Here is a 16128-nt window from a genome sequence, read left to right on the forward strand (position 1 = left end):
TGAATCACAAACAAACAGGTGCTGCCAAAAAAAGTGAAGCAGTAGCACAGAACGTTGTGATGTGCACTTTTTGGAATCATCTCATCCAGCGATGATGAAAATAAAAGGAAAATTTGTTTTAAAACTCTTTGGCAAATCTTTACTGTTTGCTGATACCGTAATTGGAAGGAGAATCCATCTGCCCCAACCCATCATGAAAAATCAGAGCTGAAAAATCATGTGAGAAACAAGCAGTTTTCTTAAGAGAGAACTTGCTTTATAAAGTTGTGGTGAGCCAACTGCCTGATGGACATTACAGCCACGCAGGTAACGAAGGAAAAGAAGCTGCGACACGTTGGCAATGTCAAATATTAGTACTGCTGTCAACAGACTGATTCAGCTTTACACACTGGTCTGAACAGATTGCAGTTAACCTAAAATTGAGGTATAAATATACAGAAATATGTACAGTACACATACAGGAAAATAGTTTTGCATTTGTAACATCAGTAACTTTAAAAATACTGGAAAGTTGATATCTATGCCATTGATTTGTTTGCTAATTGACTGAAGTAACGAAGCCACATCTTCAACTAGAGAGGACTACAATGTAATAATCAAAGCCCAAAGTGTCAGTTCTTTCTCTCGCTTCATCTTCACCACACTCAGCATCAGACTGCTCTGAGTGGCTGTATCTTGGAAAGAAGGTTCATCGCTGCTTTTAGATGCATCTCCAGAGGAAAACCACCAGGAAAACAAACTCGAGCCATCAACTGCACCTTTCTTTCTTTTTGCTGAACGGTCTGAATTTATATACGTGTGTGTGTGTATCTACGTAGAAAATAAAGTCGAAATCAGTTCATTATAAATACACCTAACCCAGCGACTCTGCTGCTGTGAGGGTAACCACGGGGACAGCTTTTTTTTTTAAGCAATGTCTGTGCAAAGAGGTCATTAAAAATCATCTGATCTTTAGTCTTGACATCATCCATTCGAGTCCCTGGCAGAGTCTGTAAACAAGAGAGAGAATTTGTAAGGAATACGTGCACTCCTCAGAGAAACCTCAAAGATGATTAATTCCACAGCACCAATTGATATGAACAATTAAACTCTTCTCAAGAACTCTAATCCTGACTGAAGGTATCACTTCCAGAAACAATTCACTCTTTCTAGGTGTTACTATGCAATCCACACGTAGAAGACTCCAGCTCTTAGAGATGTACACTGAAGTTACCTCTAATTATAGTTATTCTTAATAGACCAACAACAAATGTTAGGTTGTTCCTATATCCATGCTCATAAGGCCTCAGTCATTTAAAACCAGACTTCTGAGAGCCAAGATTGCAAGTTTCCTGTAAATGTTGGTTCTAGGATCTCCCTGTTCCTATGTCAACTTTATGCAGAACACAGTAAGGACAGCATTATCACTGACAGGGAAGCAGTGTGTTAGAACTGACTACTGCAGTAAAGACACCAACACCTCTGCCCTCCTGCAAAGAATAACCCTTACCCCTCTCCAGTTAGAGCACAGCACGCCTGAATGTGCCATTGGTGATCCTTAATTGAAGTCAGCTTCAGAAACTGAGAGATTTCGGCCACTGTCATACACTCCTTAACATCTTGCTTGTTAGCAAAGATCAGCAAACCTGCTTTCTTCAAGTCCTTGGGGGAAAGAAGAAAAAAAGATTATTACAAATCTGCCTTTGGAAACAAAAGATGTGACAGCAAACTAATGAGCTGTAAGCCCAGGCAAAAAAATTAGCTTATAAACACTGCAGGCTCGTTAGCAATTAACTTCTGAAAATAAAATATTTTGATCTGGTTGATCAGAAACCCAATTTTTGCCTAAAAGTACCAACACCATTTTATTGTCCTCCATGAGGAGCAGGGTACACTTCCATCACCCACCTGCTTCACAGTCAAGGTCTTCTGCTCCAGCCTCCCCTTGCACAGCACTCCTGCCTGTATACCTGAAGCAGCTGCTCCACCTCCCTGTGCCTGGCTTTTATACACACCATGCTTTGACACATACCACACTTTCACATAAGTGCACTCTGTGAGATGGATTTTAGTGCCAAATCAGAAGTCTGTGCCATGGTTCTTACACAGAACCAAGCCCCGGGTAGCTCTCCAGTGCTGGGAAGGCCTTGCCCAGCCAACCTCTGCCATGGAAATCCCACCTATTAAGCAGCACTGGTGCTGCCCCTGACAGTGCAAAGCAAGCTGCAGTGATATTTTATTTATAAGGCATTCATCGTTTGTGGAACATCATCATTTACACTGCTTTAGAATCAAAGGACAGGCACCTAAATGAACAAGCACATCACAATAATTGTCTTGAGAGGGCTCGTACAATATTCAAAACACTGTTTCTAGCCATTTAGAGAAGAGCAGCTCTAGAGCCAAGCTTGTTTTACCTCAAGCCGTTTCAAATTACATTAGTACAGACACATACTACTGAAAACGTGCCCCTCAGAAAGCAACGAGGCCTTCCCACAAAGCCACTCACTTCAGTGCCTACAAGGATGCTAAGTTTTACAAGCAGCAACATTAATTCCCAAGGGATCCTCTGGCTCAGAAAACAGCTGGAACTGCCCTGGGCAAGTCAACTCCACCTTAACACGAATCCAATTGAACCAGCTAGCAAAAATGAAAACTTTTTGAAGACTGCAAGGAAAAGCTGTTCAGGTTGTACACACTGTGTATGTATCATCATTCTTTTTAAGTACTGTAGCACCTGCAGGGTGAGTAGAACCTGCAGCAGGACAGTAGGCACATCTTGTGTTAGATGAGTGCTGTCTGGGTGCAGAAGCATCCCCCCAGCACAAAGCATTTGTACTGCTCGGAGTTCCAAGCTTCCTTCATTTCAAAGACAGCTCATTAACAGCTTCCACACCCTCATCTGCAGATTACAAAGCAGAAGATGCAGACTTTGTTTAGCTGCTGCAACAGACTAAATAGTACAGCTGAGAAATAGGAATGACGACAGCAGCAGCCTCAATGGCAACGGTCCCTGTGCCACACACAATGCTCTGCCACAAGCAGGAAGGCAGAAGCAGCACGACTGGGACTGCTTTCACAAGGGGTTTCACTCAGCTGGCTGAGCAGTCAGCACTGACCTGAGCTAGTGAAACCAAAGCCCCCACAGACCTGCACTGCTAGCACATGGCCCTGGAGGAGAGAAACAAAACCCACAGCAGCAGGACCCTGCAGCAGCCAAGCCTACACGAGTTCACACAACAGCACAGATGTTCACAATCATTCAATGGAAATAAATATATATCTACACAGAGATATATATAGATGCAGTCTTTGGCCTTTCTGCAGTCACCTACTGAACAGTGGTGATAGTTTAAATATAGATGGAATATTTTGGGATACAATGCCACCAATTCTACACACATCTTTGTATTCTGACACTTTTAGGTTTGGAAACTCAGTGTCCTCAGCATCAGCTCATACAAACTGATCCAATTTGCATTACATCTGCTGCTCTTACGTATCACAGCACAAGTTAAACTTATATAAGCACATATTCAGCAGAACTCCAGCCCCTGGTCCTGCAGCACTTCAGGGGTAGGTAGCTTCCATTACAGTGCACTGCTCCTTGGTTTATACAGTAGGAGAGCACATACAGATCAGAAACAGTTCCATTTCAGACCTAACACAGTGCTCAATTTGAAAGAGTCTTTACAAGTCAGCACATCATACTCGTTCTGTAAGTTCACACAGATGGAGAATGGTGGCTACTGCAGCTTTCTCATAGATGGTAAGAGCTTATTTCGTGCATTTTGCATTTCTGCAATTACACCAACTGTTAATTGCTTCTTACTGAAAAGGTTCCCTTTAAAGCATTATCAACCTCAGCTTCCAGACACAAAGAGCAAGACTAAAGGCACAGTGCAGTAACCCCTCCTTATCTGCTGTAGGTCTTCAAGACCTACACTGAAAAACACAGGTCATTTCTAAGTGCTAAATTCTGTTCTGATGAAGCAGACAGAAGCTGAACAGTTACTTTTATGAACTAATACAAAATTACTGATCTGCCACAAATCTATTGGGCTCCCAGCAGGAAGCAGACAGGTCTGACTGCAATGCTCACAGCCAGGAACACGGCTGCTAACAGTAACAGAGCCACGTGTCCTTTCTGGTCTGCCTCCCACCATCAGGCTTAAGTGGCATTCCTAAATGGAGTTGTCACAAACCAGTTCCCTGATCCACATTTTAGCCACAAGAATTACATCAAAGAAGATACATGCTGTACTCACCTCATGTGCTAACATCTTATACAGTTCTTCTTTAGTCACTGAAATCCTCTCTCTGTCTGTGCTGTCCACAACGACTATTACAAACTTCAAAAAGCCAAAAGTTATTAGTTGGCATTTCAAAGAACACACAACTTCTTTCTGGCCACACATGCTTACACAGAACAGATTATTGCTCCCATGAGACTATTCAGATAGCCAGCAGGATTACCAGGTGTCGTCCCAGATACACCTAGCCAGACAGAGGCTGGTTACCCACAGCACTGCAATGGCTAGCAGCTCAGCCAGTGCTTTGTATACAAAGCAGCTGTGACACATCTTTTCTGACTCTATTTTCGAGTGAAAAACTCATTCTGAGGGCAAGTGCTTGTCAGCATCCCAGACGTGGCTTTATTCTTTGCTTCACATAACTGAGGTAGTGCACTGATCACTCAGAGGATTTGTTGCTTCCATCCAAAGGTGCTCTATACCAGCTGCCTCCCTTTGTTTCAAGCTCTAACATGAAAGCAGGAATTCAAGGGATTTAAGGAAATAAAAAAACCGTAACAAAGAGTATACAAGCATATACATGTCACTGTGCCTTCTAGTGAAGCACTGGAAAACAAAGACCTTAAAAGTTAACCTTTTAAAGAAAACAACATCAGCAAAACCACAACTGTTATCGTGCAGGAAATCTTGATTTGAAGCGTGATTTCCATCAGCTCTGGCATACGCGCTGCAGTTTTGTCACTGAGGAGATCAGAAAACTCTCGGGGTGCTTGAGCAAACTGATCATAGGAGCCTGCAAGACAGAGCTCCTGGTTTGGGAGAAAACTGGGACTTCCAGCCTTGTTCATTTTGAGGATACACAGGTTTTGAAGCACCTGACACAGAGAAACAGCTGTTACAGCCTGCAGTAGGAACAGTAAGCATCACGGATCCCCAGACAAAGGGTCCTTAAAAAAGTTACTCTCAAGTGCAACCTCACATTATATATCTTACAAAAGCACAGAAGGGAAATGTACAACAGCGTGCTAACGTGACTACACAATCAGGACACGAGCACCCTGGAGGAGCTACACAACACCCAACATCCTCTCGTGCAGCTCCCTGGCAGCACGCCTGGTGCAGGGCTCGGGCAGGCCCTCTCCTACCCCAGCAGCCATTCATTAGCACAAGGCTTAGTGCTCACAGCTCTTACCTCAGTGTTTGTGTAGTAGGTGTTCCACGAAGACCGCAGGGACTCCTGCCCTCCAATATCCCACATCAGAAAGCGTGTGTTGTTAACCACGATCTCTTCCACATTGCTGCCTATCGTAGGTGAGGTATGCACCACTTCGTTCATTGAGCTGCAGGGAGAAGAGCTCAGCTCCATCAGACACAGCCAGCACCAAGCCTGCCTCTGTAACACTCAAGCTGACGGTTACTCCAAGGCAGAAAGTGTAATGGAAATCTAGCAAAAACTCCTACTGCAGCAAACAGGGACAAAGAGGGAGGAGAATAAAAATAACAATAAAGGAGGACTTGGTGACCTATAAAATAGTTAAATTATAGAGCTGAGAGAGCATTTGTCAACAAAACTATTTTATAAGTCATTAAATCATAAAGCTGAGGGAGCATTTGCTTTAGAAAGTGTTTCAAGCAGCCAGCTCTCGTTTCTCCAGGCTGCTTTTGGCACGATGCAGCATGGAAGAGAGCAGTTGCTTTTCTTCAAGACTATGGTTAAGCCACAAGAATTCCGAGGTTGCAGAAAAACAACTGCTCATGCAGCTCCACCAAACACAGCACGCCAGCTTCCTGCAGGATAGGACACCACACACCTAACTCCTTCACGCTGCAGTCACTGTGTGTCCAAACTCCTCTCCAGCAAAAGGACTCTCACGTGCAGAGATGAATGCTGACCAATTAAAGTTGAGAAATGCATTGTTTTAGAGGCACTTGGTGCAACTGTGTCATTAAGGCAACCAGTTTCACATAAAGAGTGATAAGCAAATATTCTGGGCACTCTTCAAATTGTTTAAACTCCACTGTAAGGAACATTAAAAAAATAACAGGAATAAAAGCAGCTTTGAAGGAAAAGGTCAACCATTTTCAAAGAACTTAATTATTTTTTCTTCTGAGATATATATATTTTAAACACTTCAGCAGAGCTTTCAGTTATAGAGACATCAATTTGAGACTTGAGACAGTGCTGGGCTATTTACTGTCCACGATGACTGAGGGATAAAGGGGAAGCCTAAAACTGAGAAACAACACCAGCTACTCAGTGCTGCAGCACCACATAACAAGGTTAACAAAGTGCCTTCCCATCACACAAGCTTGGGAGAAGCTAAGATAGGGGAGAGAGAAGGATTAGAAGGAGAAAGAATGGCAAAATCAAACTAAGGCAAACAATGGGTAACAAGATGCCTCTGGCTGCTTTAATATTTCAAAACCAGGTTGTAGAAGAGTTCTTTTACTGCTTGGGAAAGGCATTTTGCAGCTCCCCTTTCCCAGGCTGAACCTGCAGCCTTTCCCACTCAAGCTGTCAGCAACAATCTGTTTGCAACATGATAGGTGGATTTTCTTTCCTCCTCCCCACTGAAACAAGGTTAGCATGGAGCATTTCTAGACAACAGAATGCCAAATCCTACTCTAACCAAGGAAGGAGGGAGAGCTGAGGATGAGAACGGAAAGAAACAAAGTGTAGGGCTGCCATGATCTGCTGGAAGAACCACTGCTCCAAAGTGCTGCGACCCTCCACGACACCAAGCACCAGTCAGCACACAGACACTGCTGCACTTATCTCCACCCGTTTGTTCCAAAAGTCAAACATTCATTCCTGCTCAGAACACTTATCTGCCATGGAGAAACTGTAAGAGAAAAAGTACACTGGGCAAAGACTGCCATAGCAAGAGTCACTCAGGAGGAGCAGAAGACCAAACTCACTCAGAGCAGCTCCCTTTGACAAGAGAGAAGGGGAAGTCCTGAAATGCTAAAAAGTGGACAGAGGAAAAGGAGGCAAGCAGCCACCCACTGTACAAAAGGGAAAAGGAAACACAGAGTGCAGAAAGAAGAAGATGAAAAGAATCATGAGACATTCGTGGAGGAAGTGAAAAGACACTGGGAGCTTTGTAACACACAGAGGATGGCCCTCAGCAGCAACAGTCACTGTTCTTCAAAAGATTCTACTCCACTGTATTATATTTTTTAGTATTAAAAATATTTTCTCACTCTCAAATCTTCACGTTTCACTTTTTTTTTCCGTGCAGCGTGCACACGGCTGGAAACACCACACAGCTCTCATGTTCCAAAAGGCAAAACGCAATCACAATTTTTCCAAAGAAATATTTCAGCCCCACAGTGCCTTCAGTTCAGGGTTGGAGCAGGAGTGCTTCCTAGCACTGGACTGCCTGGTGTGAGAGGAAGGCAACCTGCTCCTGCTACAAGCTGGCCTTGAGCTGCCTGTCCCACCTGCAGGTTCTGAGCCCGGGCACAGATCTGCTGCCCTTTATCACAGCTGTGGCACGGACCAGCACAGCAGCACTGTGTTGTGGCTAAGCCCCAGCCTAACCCCACTTCATGGAGCTGGCAGACAGCCTACGCTGTGACACCAAAGGCAGCTGCGATCGAGTGCAATAGCAATGGAATTTGATCAACAGAAGTTCTCAACAAAAACTTATTCACACATTAGGTGGAACACAAGACATTTCTGAACTCATTCTCTGACCCAACGCCACCTATCCCATAATTTCCAGCACAGTGAAAAAAAAACAAAGAGGAAAAGCAGTGAAAATAAGCCAAAGCAATGCACACAACACACACCCTGAAATACACGAAACACTGCTGGCAGTTCATACTTACAATTGATAAAGAATGGTAGTTTTCCCTGCATTATCCAGACCAACAATGATTACTTTGTGCTCTGAAATAAAAATACAACCAGTAAGTTGCATTGTTAGCTTTGCTATCACAACAGTGACTGCGTTACAAGACAAGGTTCGTGCTGTGCTGCAGGTTTTCCCCTAAGCCAGCACTGTGCTGGATTTCAGACCATTCCTAGCAGCCTGCCTGTGCTGTTGTCGCGTTCCCTGTCTGCACGCATGCAGGAACAACTTTTAAGCAATGACACTTGGAGTTTTTCCTTCTCTAAAACTGCTGGAGCATCCTTTCCAAAGCTGAAGTGGGGGTTGGACTCGACGATCTCTTGAGGTCCCTTCCAACCCCTATGATTCCGTGACTCTTCTTCAGTCCTGCAGATGATAACAGACCGCATTCTCTACTGCCCCAATTAGAGCACCTCTCCAGAACACGTGCTCACACACGCCGTGCGTGCCTGTGCAAGGCCATACTATCACAGCCAGCAACTTCACCTCTTTCTGAGCAGTGGTTAAGAGAGCAGCGACGCTGCCTGCAAGAGCAGTCCACAGGACAAGCAGCACTGCTCCTCCACCAGCTTGGAAAAGACCTCTCAGATCGCCAAGTCCAACCACAAAGCCACCACCGCCTGCACCCCTTGGGTCTTCTCGTCCCTTTTAGCAGCTTCGGAACCCGGAAAGATTTGCCTACGGACGCTCGGCAGTTCCCATCCACCCAGTTCAGTTTCAGACGAACCAACGGGCGCCGGCACTCAGAACGCAAAGTCCGGCTTTATTCACTCCCCAGGAGCGCAAGCAGCGGGACGCGGCCGGGCCGCTCGGCAGCACCGAGTCCCCCTCGGCGGCGGGCCCGGCCCCGCGCCGCGCTCACCCTGATGGTTGAACAGCCTCCAGATCCTGGTGAAGAGAATCCCCATCCTCGGCTCGCTCCGGCCGCCGCCGGCTCCCCCGCACTCGCCGCCGCCTCAGGGCCCGGCCCGGCGCCCGTCCTGCGGGAGGAGCTCCCCGCGCCGGGCCTGCTCGCGCTGCGCACTGCGGGACGAGCGGGCCCCGCACACGGACATCGCCGCCGCCGCCGCCGCCCGCGCTCCTCCTCCTCCTCCTCCTCCTCCTCCTCCCCCGCGCAGCCCTTCCCGCAGGCCGCCGGCACCGCGCCGCAACCCTCACGGCCACCGTAGGGCACGCGGAGGCGGGGAGGACGCGTCGCCGCGCCGGCGGAGGGAGGCCACGCCCCTCGGCGGACGTTGGGAGGCCACGCCCCCTCGCGGCCGGCGCGCGATTGCCCTCAGCGCCCCCTCAGCGCCTCCTCAGCGCCCCTCAGTGCCCCTCAGTGCTTACGTTGTATACATACCTATACACATTACATGTATTTGCTTCTATGTTCTCAGATTCTGTGTTTTCGCTGCTCGCGTTTCAGACGGGGCTGCAGCTGACATGAGTGCCTCCGTTTAAACCGCACCGGTTGGCGTGAGGGAGGAAACGCAGCTGTGGTTATCTGAGGCATCGGTCTGTCCCTACGCTGGCATCCCGCAGTGGCTTGGGTTGAAAAGGACCTCAAAGATCACCTGGCTTTTATTCTGAGAGCGGCTCCTTCTCTTATCTCCCCCGCTGCAGTATTGGCTGTAGTTGCAGCGAGGGCAGTAACGGCCTCTGGGTTTGTGTGCGCACCTGCAGGCGTTCGTGCTCTGTGCTGCAGTGAAGGGGAATATTTGGTCCCTAAGAGCTGAAGGAAATAAACACTCTGGTTATGAAGTGGCACATCCATAGCCATCCTTTCTGCTGTGCCCCCTCACGGACTCTCAGCTGTGCACAGTGGATCTGTGCTGGGCAGATCCTAAACCCATGGGCTGCCACCAGGGTTATGCAGGTGTGACAGAACACACAGCTATGCGAGAGGGTGGCAAAACTCAGCTGCTTTGAACCTTTCCATACAAAATGTCTCCTTTTTTTCTCTCTTTTTTATTTCACAGGTACTTTTTCTTGTTAGACTCCAACCTTTTCAAGCAACATTTAAAAAGCTGTGATTGGTGCTGCCAGCATCCTGCCACACAAAACACCTGCAACTCTCTATAGCCAACAGCTGCACAAATGGAGCAGCACTTTCACCAGATGGGGGATTGTACAGTGTCTTTCAGGACCGGGAAGACGATAAGATTTCAGTCCCTGCTTCCCTCTGGTAGTTCAGCCATAGTTTACAACATTTCCACAATGGCTTTGTTCAACATGCATCATTTTGCTGCTTCTGTACGTGCTGGTACGAAGCAGGCAGAGCTGGTTCCTGTGGGTGCCAGCCAGACTGGCAGGGCACGAGGGGCTCACCCCGCTCCGTCTGGCTGTGCAGGCCCTGCCTGACAGTGCTCCCATTCCTTCCGTGGTCGCTGCACTTTTGTAGGGTTGCTGGTTGCGCACTTGGAAGAGAATAAGTTGCTTGCTTCCTGCGGGAACGGCTCCAGAAGGGAACTCGCCCTGTAATTCCACTCCCACGACTGCTTTTCAGGTTTAGCTAAAGGTAGCATCTTTCAGTGCTTTCTTTTTTCCGAGGTATTACGACTCGTGTTTGGTTTTGCTTCAAGTGTTCCTTCTTTTTTCGACAGCTCACATTACTCTGATAGTTGCCTCCTTCTAGGAATAAGTGTTATCTTAACATGAGGTCATACTGAGGATCGGTTCCAAAGACCATTATGTTCATGAGAATCCTTCAGCATTTGGCTGAAGGATTTTGTTTCTCGATGGAGCACGGAGATGTTACGCAGGCCCCTGTGCCTCTGAGCTGCGATTATTTAAGAGCAGATAGATTTAAAAATAAACCCCGCTCATTCCACACACCAGATGCATGTCTTTCTTCAGAGCCTCATTAATTGTGACTAAAAACACCAACATGAGAAGCTGCTGCTGCCAAAAGCTATCATCAAACAATCAAAATGCCACAACATTCGGAACTGTTCCCGCCAGTGCCTCTCCTGAGCACTTTCTCACTCTTGAGTGCTGAACACAGAGACTTAGAAGACTTCCGAACGCTGTTTGCAGTCTTTGATTTATTGTAGAAAAGTTATTGTAATGCAGTTCATTTTTGTACATCTAAATTCCATAAAACAAATCCATAGAAATGAGGATACTAACAGCATGCAGTCTGCGTTTTCTTTTTTTAAATGATTCTGATCACAAAAATAACAACACTTTTTTTTTTTGTTCTTTTTCTTCCAAAGCCACTAAAAGCAGAGGGAGAGCAAAGCATGCAACACTGTACACATTTGCATAGTATATTTTACCCAGCATGCCTTGTAGAATGCTACACATAAAGTACCTATAAGTAAAAACCCAAAGGGGCAAATCAGAACAGAAAACATGAATTTGTGGGTCTCATTTTTGAGTAAAAGCAGTTGTGTCTTTACCTAGTGACTCTGAACTGGCTGGTGGTGGGGCTGGAGCACGGCCAAGCTGGCACTGGGAGCTAGTGGAACTGAGGAACAGATTTCCTGGGAACTGAAAAGCCCAAGGTTTGCAGTTTGAACAGTATTCCACTTTTCTTTTACCCCTCTGCTTCTCATGCATGCACAGAACTGCACTTTGTCCAGCCCTCTTCCTACGCTGTTCTTGTGCCATTTCACTTAGGCCCGTTTCAAACAGCGTCTCCTAACCTTGTTATCCTCGCAGTTCTGAGTTCACAGCAGTATCAGGGGCAGCTTGGGGCTGACCTTCCCAGAGCAGTCTGGCTGCAACGTTCTCTCCCCCATGTCCCTGTCCTGGCACACAACGGCATGCAGCATTACAGCCCCAAGAGCTCGCTGGGGAATTCCACTGCAGACCTTGGGCTGCTCGGGTAGGAGTGCTATATATACTCTGAATTCATAGCTTGCTCATATTTCTGGAATTCCAGTTCTGAGGAGGAAATCAGCAATGAATATAGGACTCTGTAATTTTAAAAGGCTTCTCCTTCATTAGTTAATACGGAGTGGGAGTGATTGAAAAATCGAGTCATATGCAAAATGCAAGGCCTTAGAAGTCAAATGCTTAAGTATCAGGCAACAAGTTAAACTGATCAAAAATGCAATCAATACACGAATGCTGGATCAAAATATGTTTTTTTTCAAAAACACAATGCCAAATGCAATGGTGGAATTACTGTAAATCTGTGCTATTACAAATGTGCTTCTTTTCCCTTGCTCTGTTTTCACAATTGGCAGAATACATTATTCTGTATTGTACAATATATTCCCTCACTACATTGCTTTTCTACTGCTTATACGGAGTAGAAGTACCATGCAGGGGGACTCAGGCATTCAGTTCATTTTACTTTGTATTTCAGGAAACATTTGTAAGGCATGTGATAAAGGGTTTGAGACAGTTATGGCCCAACCCTGCAAGTACTGACCCTCAGCCAAGGCAGTAATGCCCGCTGTGCCCAGCAGCAGGTGTCTGAGCACAGTCCACACAGTAACTCGCTGCCAGGAAACTTGGGGGCAGAATGCAAGCCTGGAAGTATCACTGAGGCCAAGCCCATGCTACTCCCAGCTTCACCACCTTCAGAGGGATTAGCTGTGAACCACGACACGGGTGACGTACTCCTTACTGTCTCCAAATCATTTCTGCCTTCTCCCAAACCCTCCGCGTGGATTCACTTGGAATGTTTCTCTGGACTTCTTAAATGGGCTGCACACCAGGAAAACATCTCTGTCCCCAGAGCAACAAAGGCTTTGACCCTGAGTAGAATCTCCAGCTCTTATTTTAATACCTTACACTACTTTACAAGATTATTAAGATGTCCCTGTCTTTTTAAAGACATACATATCTTTTTCTATGTAAAACAAACTGGATTTGAATAGCAACCTAACAAACATTATTCAGATGACTGCCAGTGAAGGAATGTACTCTTTTGGCCTCATTTTTTTCCCCAGAGCTGAAGCTGGCTGCATTACAGTGCCTTGCAGTCCCGTTACCCTCCGGAGACGTCAGGTTTGAAGGAATGCGAGGCAGCTGCAGCAAAAGAGAGCAGAACCTCACAAATCTAAACTTGAATCAAAACTACTGGGGAACGTAACTCCATTTCACAGTGATGACTTTCAGGAGAGCAAGCAGATTTGTGTAACTGATATTTTACACAATATGCATCTGATTCTTTTTCTTCTTTGTGGTGTCTGTTTTTGCTTTAAAAAAATGAAGACCACGGAATCAAGGGCAGGCTTCACAAGTGCTGAACTTGGACAACAAAATCTATCAGAGAGACTTTTAAGATACTCTTAAAGCAAGAACAACTAATGACTTAGATTAGCAGTACTACTCTGAGAATGTTAGAGCTGTATCAGTAAAGGGACTTGGAGAGGTTTCAGAGGTGTGCACAGTACCGAACCAGATTCAGAAGACTTGCAGTCCAACTGAACCGTTAAGGGCTGTGTGCAGCCCAAGTAACTGTCACCACCGTGCTCCTCCTACAGACACCATTCCTCCTGCTTGCAATCTCACTCTCACAAGTGTGTGTTAAACATTATTTAAAAACCAAGGGGCACAAAAGATGACAACCCCAAATATCAAATTGAGAATAAGCTTTCAATCCTAGAGAAACAAACAGTAACGTTTCTTTGCAGAAAGCAAGCACCAGCACTCTGTGCACGGCAACCTGCATCCGCCTGCTGGAGCCCCAGAGCCCCCCCAGTGCACCTGAGTCCAGCAGAGCAAATCAGAAACATGAGATCCAAGCCAGGGCGTGCCTCAGGAGCTCCTCCTGCTCATCACATACACGATGTAGGGCTAAGAGGACTTCTCAAGGTAAAATCTAGGGGCAGGGCCACGCTGCACTACTAGTTCTCAAACACAGGAACTGATTTTTACCAGGTTGGATGTCCAGAAAGCAATCACAGAACATGGCCCGCTGTTAATATACTGCAGTTTTATGAAGAACAGCTTTAACTGTGTTCCTTTGAACAGCAGTTTCATAACCTACTCACTGCAGAAACGCTGTCAGTCGTGAGTTGCACATCCCATGGGATAAACGTTCAGCTGCATGGCCTGTGAACCTGTACACCTGCTAAATACAACGTGCCAAGAAGGAAATAGTTTAAATTAGCAATTCAACAATGACTTGTCTTTAAAGTGGCTTCAAGATTTTAAAATATTTTGTTGGTTCATTGAAAATAGATGAGCGCACTGCCCTGTACTGTCTTCAGATGTTAAGACACGGCCATTGGCTGAACTATCGTTAATCCAGGTTTCGTAACAAAGAAAACACCAGGCAACAAAAAGCCACCTAAAATTCTCAGTGTAAGCCAGAGCTTAGGAACAGAACCCCGATCTTTACTAAATAATATTTTAATAACAAGAAGAAATGGTATGAGGACTGGAAAATTACTCGTATTCATTGAGGAATACATGATCTTCACAGTTGTATACAGCGCCATTGCATAATAAGTCACAATACAGCTGGCTAGCATTGCTGAAGTTCTAAGACAAATACTATGAGTTAACATGTCCTGATCAACATTGCAGCTTTTACTGATTATCGTGTGTCCTAAAAATCATTTATTTTGTAGAATGAAAGAGTTCCAGTAGCTCGTATCTAGAATAAATTAAGAATCTATCAGCATGTCCAGTATATTTGTGCTTAAAGATATACCTATCTTCAGAGAAAAGAAGAAAAAACCAAACACCAAGCAATGAGATCTGCTGGATCTTTTATAACCCATTTCTGGTATTTAAAACGGAGTGGGCAATGGGAGTGAGGAGGGTAAATTAATTACATACAACAGTAAACTGAAACCCATATAATAAAGGATCTCAATGGGTTCTCTCAAGACAATACATGACGTCCCTCGCAAGCTTGCTTCTATTAGAACAAACAACTAGTTTTGGCACTTCAGATGCTGCGGGTGATGGGATTTATGCCTAAGTGTTGCGTCGATCTTCCCCTTTACTAGCATGACATGGAAGACTTAAAAACAAGGCTCCAAAAGGCTCTGGAAATAAACAACATTTTTGTCTAGGAAATGATACAGCAGTAACCTTGTTTACTAGAAGATATATGCAGGTGCTTCGCAGCTACCTGCCATTAAAATGCAAATATCTTCAAGCAGTTAAATGATCGGATCCCTAATGCTACTACAGAATAAAGATAAACAGCTGTCTAATCTAGCTTTATACATCTCAGTGCATCCTTTGCAATTAATACTTTAATGCACACAAACAAGAAACTTATTAAAGCTTATAGAAAATGTTTTGTCTAATGCCTTCTTTCTCATGCAGGTATGTGTGCTGTACATGTAACAAAGATTTGTAAAAATTACTGGAGAATGCTCCACTGTGCTATAGCAGAAAATATTAGAGAAGGCAGCTGTAGCCACCGTTCCCAGACCAGATCTTGCCGTGCTTTCTCAACCCAAATGCACTTTTGGAATCTGTGGGCATTCAGCTGGAGAAAATCAAGCAGGATCAGGTCCGTCATATCCATTCTTGACGCGTTACTCCAATGGATGCAGGTATTTAATTTTTTTTTCTTGTCAATGGGCCCACTTGAATCATCCAGTAATGTTTAAGGTTGCCTCTGAGGCAGTAGAACTGTTTACCAAATCAGTCATGCATCCACGATCTTCTAATGCTGCTAGAGATGTACGTCATTTTTGGCTGTACCAGACAGGAGATGAATTACTTTTCCCATTTCTAACACCAGGGAGATAACCAGGCTCAATGGTGGTGGAAAATATCTGTGATCTTTGCTAACTGGACCAGAAAGTGGAAGAAACTGCAATAGTTAGGAAATTCTCTTCGTGCTACATGCTCGTAAAGCCCACTCTGGGGAAGAAATACACAGGTACAAAATCAATGATCCTCAGTTTTGAAAAACCTTTTGACATGAACCTGCATAAAAAAATGCACGCTCAGCATGGTTCTGTCAACGTTAGAAAACGCATGCAGTGTGGAACTTCAGGAGTCTCTGCTTCCAGACACTGGTGGGTTGTACAAAATGGTCAATGACGCTAATTGTTTCAATCGGATTGGACCTAAGGCTTCACTGACGATGTAAGACATAAGGTCTACTCACAAAAATTGACCTGTTTAAA

General features: G+C 45.3%; 1 protein-coding gene across 1 annotated transcript; it reads right to left on the bottom strand.

The window, feature by feature from the left end:
* Positions 1-630: 630 nt before the first annotated feature.
* Positions 631-9236, bottom strand: ARL5A (ADP ribosylation factor like GTPase 5A). Its single transcript, XM_065750408.1, has 6 exons — positions 8952-9236; positions 8067-8127; positions 5425-5572; positions 4248-4331; positions 1490-1641; positions 631-989 (listed from the first exon to the last, which is right to left on the bottom strand). The coding sequence occupies exons 1-6, from the start codon at positions 8995-8997 to the stop codon at positions 941-943; spliced, it is 540 nt and encodes a 179-aa protein (XP_065606480.1). The 5' UTR covers positions 8998-9236; the 3' UTR covers positions 631-940.
* Positions 9237-16128: the final 6892 nt, after the last annotated feature.

The sequence above is a fragment of the Cyrtonyx montezumae genome, unplaced genomic scaffold, assembly GCF_038088225.1.
Source record: "Cyrtonyx montezumae isolate F1298 unplaced genomic scaffold, pur_monq_1.0 scaffold_7, whole genome shotgun sequence".
Classification (NCBI taxonomy): Eukaryota; Metazoa; Chordata; class Aves; order Galliformes; family Odontophoridae; genus Cyrtonyx; species Cyrtonyx montezumae.

What these genes read in the sequence shown, in the direction of transcription:
- ARL5A (XM_065750408.1), bottom strand. Translation starts at nt 8,997, where the DNA reads ATGGGGATTCTCTTCACCAGGATCTGGAGGCTGTTCAACCATCAGG. An exon ending in CCTACTACACAAACACTGAG is followed by an intron (nt 4,332 to 5,424) that starts GTAAGAGCTGTG and finishes GGCTTTTTGAAG; the next exon opens with TTTGTAATAGTCGTTGTGGA. An exon ending in ATAAGATGTTAGCACATGAG is followed by an intron (nt 1,642 to 4,247) that starts GTGAGTACAGCA and finishes CTTTCCCCCAAG; the next exon opens with GACTTGAAGAAAGCAGGTTT.